At 43.9% G+C, this 8,162-nt stretch overlaps 1 protein-coding gene across 12 annotated transcripts; it reads left to right on the top strand.

Moving 5' to 3' along the window:
- The first annotated feature begins 533 nt into the window (after window positions 1-533).
- Window positions 534-4,300, top strand: LOC123112154 (UDP-xylose transporter 3). Of its 12 annotated transcripts, none has more exons than XR_006455185.1 (9): window positions 534-634; window positions 770-984; window positions 1,460-1,516; window positions 1,600-1,859; window positions 1,951-2,016; window positions 2,182-2,276; window positions 2,395-2,507; window positions 2,968-3,151; window positions 3,247-4,023. XR_006455185.1 is itself a non-coding variant. In XM_044533079.1 (3 exons), the coding sequence occupies exons 1-3, from the start codon at window positions 3,071-3,073 to the stop codon at window positions 4,123-4,125; spliced, it is 237 nt and encodes a 78-aa protein (XP_044389014.1). In that variant the 5' UTR covers window positions 2,517-3,070; the 3' UTR covers window positions 4,126-4,300. The 12 variants fall into 12 exon arrangements, 1 of the variants encoding a protein (XP_044389014.1); XR_006455189.1 differs by having other exon boundaries at window positions 588-665; XR_006455183.1 differs by lacking the exon at window positions 534-634 and adding an exon at window positions 4,030-4,300 and having other exon boundaries at window positions 672-984; window positions 3,247-3,348.
- The last annotated feature ends 3,862 nt before the right edge of the window (window positions 4,301-8,162 follow it).

Genomic DNA, 8,162 nt, shown 5'->3' with positions numbered 1-8,162 from the left:
GAAGCACTCTTGCAACGAAGATTGAAGCATCAAGATGAGCTCAAATGAATATGATGCAATGGAATAAAATGATGTACTCGTTGAGCCGAACAATTTAACATATTACACGCATGAAACGGGGCTACAGATGCAGAGATACGACGCGATGAACATGACATGATAATGTGCAAATTTCGGGGACTTAGTCGGAAAAAAAACGGGCGCTATGAAACATATAAATCACGCTAGGCAACCCGCCATTCTAGCGCGTTTGCATCGCGCGAGTGATTTGGTTCGCACGATCTACCTTGATAGGTACTTTTCACGGTGCTGTCATGACTCAGACCGTCGATTTACATACACGTCATGCTTTCAGGTTTCAATGGATGACGGGTGGGTCGTTTTTACTCGCGGGCCCAGCTTTGTGGTGTATCTCGCGCGAGCCTTGGGTGAGAAAAGGAATGGGATGCACGATCGTGGGTCTTGCGTGGGATGGGCTGCAGGGATCGAGGGTCAAAGTGGGGCAGGTGGATTGACACAACCATTCTCTCACATTCATGCGTCGTTCCCGACTGTGTCTCTTCGTTTTTTCAGGCGGTGCCCCGTAGTGATCCCACATGTCGGTCTCTTGGGTAGACACACTTGCCCTTGCCATGTGAGTTGAGCTTCTTCCTTTTGCCCGCTGGGTAAATAGCTGCCTGGCACCGTCGCCTCCTCTTCCTCTCTTCTTCCTAGATGACGCCTCTGTGCACTTCTCGCATGATTTTGACCGAGCGCCTCACCTCAACAGCCAACGCCAACAGCAGCATAGGGATCTATGGTGGGGAAGGAGCAGCTGATGCGGCGTCGGCGGTGGCACGAGAGGAGCGGCGGCGGCGGCGGCGGCGAGCAGCGAAGAGGCGCCGCTCGGGCGAGACGACGGAGGCGGGAGCGGCTGCTCCGGGCCCCGATCTTGGGAGGGTACGAGGCACGGAAGGGCGCCGTCGTCGTCGTTCGCCGTCGCAGGTCTTCCTTCTGCCCCTTTCGCTCCATCTCTGATTAGTCCTCTTCCCATCTCTCTTGCTCGCCAGTGGCGACTCCTCCCCTGCCTCCTCACGTCGCCCTTGAGTTGGAGGAAACGAGGACAGCTTGCGGGCGAGCTCAAGCCGGTGAAATGTGAGCTGAGCGTCTTTTACGTTTCCCTTGTGTCTCTTGGCCTGTGTTTGTACGGCCAGTATTGCCTTGCTGAGATGTATGTGTTCTCTTCTCTCTTTAGATATGTGCACAGTGACTGAATTTATCAAGGACGATGGAGCTTGTTGGCCAATTTTTGTAGTGCTCATTTGTTTGATCCTCATGCAACTACGGTTTGCTCGAGATCTGTTCTGAATATGACTGTGGGCTGTTCAATACTATCGGTTTTCAGAACAAATTTGGACGTTTTCAGTTAGAACAATATGCCTGTGCGCCCAGTTGGTAATGTCCTGCTTTGTTTCTCTAGATGGTTAGCTACATGGCGGAGAGCGTTGTGGGCACTTCATTTGGCATCGTCTTTCAGGTGATTGCTCTAACCATTGTTTGCTGCTCTGTTTGTGTTGTTGATTACCAGCCTGATGTTTAGCGAAATGGATGCATGTGTAGGCTAAATGCTTGGAAACTGGGGAGACGGTGGCCATTAAGAAGGTACTGCAGCCAGGACCGACGGTCCAAGAACCATTTGATGAACCATTCCAATGTTGTTCTCCCTCAAGCACTGCTTCTTCTCAACCGCAAGTAGAGATGAGCCGTTTCTAAACCTTGTCATGGAGTATGTCCTAAAGATACTCTACCGTATGCTTAAGAACTACAGTAATGCCAAACAGGGGATGCCACTTATCTACGTCAAGCTTTACACCTATCAGGTTTGTGAATTGCCAGTGAATAAATGTGAAATGTGTGCCTGCCATTGTGCAACTTTTCTAAGTCAATTCTATATTGGCGGCGGCTATTCAGGGGGCTTGTGTAGGTTCATACTGTTCCTGGAGTCTGCCACGGGGATGTGAAGCGACAAAATGTTTGGTATGTATCAGTGAATACTTTCTGTGTGCATCACTTATGCAGAGGCCAGGGTCATCCCCTTTCTAAAGAAAATGTATCAGTGAACACTGTACATATTTGCTCGGTTATCATGTATTGCTTTTCATGCTTGCTTTTGAACTTGCCTTCACTTGCTTCCTTATACAGGTGGGCAGGGCCTTTTGATGGGAATCATGTTCAGTATTCTTGTCCAGGTCTTGCTGTTTGTGGCCATCACACTGCACACCATCAGGCAAAATAAGGTATGTGTTCAAAGGTTGTAGCTTGGCTAGGCCATTTCTAATTTCTCAGATTTAGGATCATGTGTGTAGTATAAAGTAAACCATGCTTCGTCAACTGAATATGTGTATGTATGTATAGGCAACGAAGGTGTACAAGTATACCACAAGGTCAATGCTATATGTGTATGTATGTATGGATAGGTGCTACTGAAGTGAGATTCCGAGAAAATCTGCATACAAGTATATCGCAAGGTCAATGCTATATTATTCTTAAATGAGAGTTACACTAGGTTGGCTTTTAATATACTTGGAGCATCTATAGACTTGCATTTTTTTCCAACAGTCTAATTACTCCATGTTACTACCGCATCCATTTTGGTATGTGGTATTGCAAGTGTAAATTCAGGAAAAAAAACTATGTTGTTTAGTGCGAGCTGCAAATTTAGTTTTTTGGTATGGATGGGTGTTATGGGTTGTGAAACATCAAGGTTAAAACAAAATAAACAAGCCGTGAGCTTAACTTGAATGATACAGCCACTCAGCTAGGGGTGACTTACTGAAATGAATATGTTGAGCAGAAGGAGTTAGAGTGAGATTGTGTTGTACTAAATGATATTTTGAGAAGGAAAGAATAGTTGTCTAAACTATTAGAAAAACAAAAGTAGATTGGTTTACCCTGGAATTTTACTCGTACTTATTCTTTATTGTGTAGCCGCCATGTTGACAGGCTGGTATCTCTTTGTTCCATTCTATTGACTTCCTGTGGCATTAGTATGAAGCCCTTTGAGCACAAACCTTTCGACTGAAGGACCGTCATGGGATTTGGAGTGCTCACTGGCATCTCAATTGGGCTTCTCAATGAGAGTCTAGGTTTCAACTCTGTTGGTTTCTATCAGGTAAGCATTGTTCTTATGAAAAATGAATAGTCGAGTGCATTGGTTGGATCTAGCTTATTTCTGAAAATAACTCTGAACCATGTATATATTTGCAGGGCAAGTTGAGTGCATTGGTTGGATCTAGCTTCTTGATATTGCAGAGGACTCGTCAAAAGGCTAGCACTTATTCTATAATGCATGTCCCTACATATTATAAAGTCATCCATTAATCACACGTGATGTGTTAGCCTCCCTTTATATGTACCGGAGTTTTCTCTATGTCACTACAAAATAGGCATCAATGTACTTTTAGACAAGACACTCACAATCATGATTCTATCTTCATGTATGTTCATTTTAGGCGTTATCTCTTTTGCCTCCACAGGCGCTCAAACTCTATCCTATTGTCGGTTTATTATTTAGTTAAAACTGAAGGAGATTGAGTAGGAGCGCCTCTTTTTATATATACAGAATATGGATTCAACAACCAACTTTAGCGAAGAACAAACCATCAGCAAGTGTAACCTGGGATAGGTGTGCACAAATCCTTGAGAAAAGACATAATCACAGTGAAATGCTACTTTCCAGTGATTTATTGTGGTCCTTCGATTTTTCAGTAGGGAGCTCAAAAGGTTTATAGGAGAGAGGAAGTTGATTTTCTTCTTATCCACATGCTTGCTAGATGTACATTTTTTTTCTCTTTCAGTAATTTGTGTTTCATGAAAGCTAATGATGTTGCATAGTGTCTTTTTTTACCTGTTCATTTTAATTGGGAGAAAGTGTCGCTCTTTCTTGGGAATTACTAATTATATGGAACAATAGTCACCTTACAAAGTTCTTCAACTAAATGTTTTTGTGTGTGCAACTTCGATTAGTTTTCCTATTCATTTGTTGTACAGTTTTATTTTGCAGAAGCAGCATGGAAGACAACAAGCAAAAATGTTAATTATGAGGACGGCGAAAGACTACATATCGTAGTTACCAAAAGTTGGTGATCAAAGCAATCTACATGATGCATCTCTGAGTATGTAGCTTTGCTTACCGGAAGCTGGGTGATCAAAGTAATCTACATGATGCATCTCTACCTATGTATCTTTGCTTAGAATAAACTGATCTCATGATTCTTTTAGCCTATGAACCTACCATCAGTGTAATATTGGTCTTTAAATACTTCCAACTTGCATGGTTTTCTCTCGCCCTTTGCGCCATTGGCGCAACGGGTCATCTAGTATGGCTAAATGTTGCACGGGGCGGGGGAAAGAGGGTTTCTCACCCATTGGGCTGAGCCCAGAAGTGGAGAGGCCGGGGCAGGCCGGGCGCTAGGCTGGTCTGGCTGGGCCTCACGGGGAGCTGGGCTGGGGCCCACGCGGGGGTCCCGAGCGGCGCACGGGAGGAGCAGCTTCTCTGCTCGCTCCCGAGCACGATCCATGGCGGCGGCGGCAGGGAGCAACTCCGGCGAGGGGCGGAGCTCGGGGATGGCTAAAACAAGGCGGCGGCGGCGGGATCCGGTCCCCAGGCACCGGATCTGGCCTAGCCCGGCCGGATCCGGGCGGCGGCAAGCGGCGCGGCGAGGGCCGGCGACCGGAAGCGGAGGGTGTCGCGCGGGGAGGCGGTGACCGGCTGCGAGGACGGCAGCGCGGCGCTCGGAGGCGGCCTCGGGCGCGGAGGCAGGATCCGCACGGGCGGCGACGGGCGGCGGCTCGGGCCCCGCGGGCCGGATCTGGGCTCGCGGGCCCGCGCGGTGCAGACGGCGGCGGGAGCGACGTGGCGGGAGGAGATTGGCTGCGGGCGGCGGCGACGATGACGTGGCGACGCCCGATTGGTCGGAGCGACGTGTCCGGTGGACATGTCCGGCGCGGATGGACATGTCCGGCGGCGCGGGGAGGAGTTGCTAGGGTTTCATCTGCGATTTGGACGGGGAGGGACACATATTTATAGGTAGAGGGAGTTAGGAGAGTCCAAATGAAGAGCGGTTTTCGCCCACACGATCGTGATCGAACGGCCGAGAGCATTGAGGGGGGTTAGATGTGTTTTGGGCCAGTTTGGAAAGGTGTTGGGCTGCAAAGAGAAAGATGGTTTTGCGGTTACCCGGTTAACCGTTGGAGTATCAAACGACCTCCAAATGGCACGAAACTTGACAGGCGGTCTACCGGTGCTATACCAAGGCCGCTTGGCAAACCTCGGGCCATTCCGAGAAAGTTCAACACCCGCACATGAAAAGAGAGAAGAGGGGGACACCGGAGGACATAGGAGCGCCGGATTGCAAAACAGACAATGGGGAAAATGCTCGGATGCATGAGACGAACACGTATGCAAAATGAGATGCACATGATAACATGATAAAATGAAACTATCAGCAAAAGACATGGCAACGATGGCGAATAACTGACAGACACCTGGCGCATCGGATCCGGGGCGTTACAGGATGAAACTACTTCTATGCTTGATACTACTGTGCCATTAGGTGAATATCTTGATGAACAATTTGCTAGGGTTAGAGAGAATGAAATAATTGAAAATGAAATCATTGATGAAAGCAATGATGAAGGTTCTCCCCCTAGTTATGAATTGCATGTTGTTTCTGAGGGTTATGTTATGGATGAAGAAGTTGCTAAAGCTATTTTTGCTTGCAATGATAGATATGATGAGAAGTCTCGCTATTATTATATCCTTAAGATATTTTCGTTCTCATTAAAGGATGACTCTAAAACTTGGTTTAATTCTCTTGATCCTGGTTGTGTGCGTAGTCCCCAGGATATGATTTATTACTTCTCTGCTAAATATTTCTCTGCTCATAAGAAACAAGCTGCCTTGCGGGGAATATATAATTTTGTGCAAATCAAAGAAGAGAGTCTCCCACAAGCTTGGGGGAGGCTTCTCCGATAACTTAATGCTTTGCCTGATCACCCTCTTAAGAAAAATGAAATACTTGATATCTATTATAATGGACTAACCGATGCTTCAAAGGACTACTTGGATAGTTGTGTTGGTTGTGTTTTCAGGGAAAGAAAAGTCGACCAAGCTGAATTGTTATTGAACAATATGTTGACAAATGAAAATAATTGGACTCTTCCTGAGCCAATTACTGAGGCAATTCCTGAACCAATTGAGCCAACTCCTGAGCCAATTCCTAAACCTACTTCGAAGAAGAGATGTGTTCTATTTCTCAGTCCTAAAGATATGCAAGAGGCAAAGAAATCAATGAAAGAAAAAGGTATTAAAGCTGAAGATGTTAATAATTTACCTCCTATTGAAGAGATACATGGTCTTAATATACCACCTTAAGAAACACATCGTCTTGATAACCCGACACAGGTAGTGAAGGTAAATTCTCTCTATAGATATGATAAAGTTGAAATTCCGTCTACTAAGTTTCATAGCCAATGCTTGGTTGAATTTGATGACTTTATGGATAAACAAGAAAATTTTAATGATTATGTTAGTAGACAATTGAAAAATAATGCTTATATGATTGGATGCTTGAGTGATTATATGTCTAGAGTTAAGGGTGAACTTAAACTCACGAGTAAACATTTTCTATGGTCACAACTCAAGCTAAACAAGTACTTGAGGCTCAGAATGAATTGCTAGATGAATTAAATAATAAACATGATTTTGCTATTAGAGTGGCTACTAGAACTGGTAAAATGACTCAGGAACCTTTTTATCCTGAAGGCCACCCTAAGAGGATTGAACAAGATTCTCAGAATAATAACCTAGATGTTCCTAGTTCTTCTAAAAATAAGAAAAAAGAAAAATGATAGGACTTTGCATGCTTCTAGTGAACCTAATGTAGAAACACCTGAGAACCCTAATGATACTTCTATCTCTGATGTTGAAACACAATCCGGAGATGAACATGAACCTAATGATAATGTTAATAATGATGTTCATAATGATGCTCAACCTAGTAATAACAATGATAAAGAAATTGAACCTGTCGTTGATCTTGATAACCCACAATCAAGAAATTAATGTTATGATAAGAGAGATTTTGTTGCTAGGAAGCATGATAGGGAAAGAGAACCATGGGTTCAAAAACCCATGCCTTTTCCTCCTAAACCATCCAAGACAAAGGATGATCAGGATTTTGAGAGTTTTGCTGAAATGATTAGACCTATTTTCTTATGCATACGCTTAACTCATATGCTTAAAACAAACCCTTATGCTAAATACATGAAAGATATCATTACAAATAAAAGGAAAATACCTGAAGCTGAAATTTCCACCATGCTTGCTAACTATACCTTTAAGGCTGGAATACCTAAGAAACTTGGTGATCCCGGAGTACCCACTATACCATGCTCCATTAAAAGAAATTATGTTAAAACTGCCTTATGTGATTTAGGAGCCGGTGTTAGTGTTATGCCTCTTTCCTTGTACCGTAGACTTGAATTAAGTAAGTTGACACCTACTGAGATATCCTTGCAAATTGCTGATAAATCAACTGCTATACCTGTCGGCATTTGTGAGGACGTGCCTATTGTTATTGCGAATGTTACTATCTTAACAGACTTTGTCATTCTTGATATCCCTGAGGACGACAGTATGTCGATCATCCTTGGTAGACCCTTTTTAAATACTGCAGGTGCTGTTATTGATTGCAACAAAGGCAATGTCACCTTTCATGTTAATGAAAATGAGCATACGGTACATTTTCCAAGAAAACAACCTCAAGTTCACAGTATAAACTATATTGAGAAAATTCCATCAATTATATTTGGAGGTTTTGAATTTCCTCTTCCTACTGCAAAGAAAAAGTATGATATTCTTATTATTGGGGATGTTCATATCCCCGTTGAGGTAACCTAGTGCCACTTTGAAATTTCTCTGGTTTCATGTGATTTGGAATGAGTTTGTTAACAAGACTTGATCAACCTTGTTGGTGGATTCATTTTGATGATCATGAGATGGAAGAAACTAGAAGGCACAACCTTCTGTATCCTCTTTTTACTTTTTGTTATTTAGAATAAATAAAGCAAAATTAGTTTTATCTGTCTGTTTTCTGAATTATCCATGTAATAAAAAAATA

This window comes from Triticum aestivum, chromosome 5B, assembly GCF_018294505.1.
Source record: "Triticum aestivum cultivar Chinese Spring chromosome 5B, IWGSC CS RefSeq v2.1, whole genome shotgun sequence".
Lineage (NCBI taxonomy): Eukaryota > Viridiplantae > Streptophyta > Magnoliopsida > Poales > Poaceae > Triticum > Triticum aestivum.
Note: the sequence above shows the minus strand (reverse complement) of the source record. Positions and strands in the feature narration are given on the sequence as shown.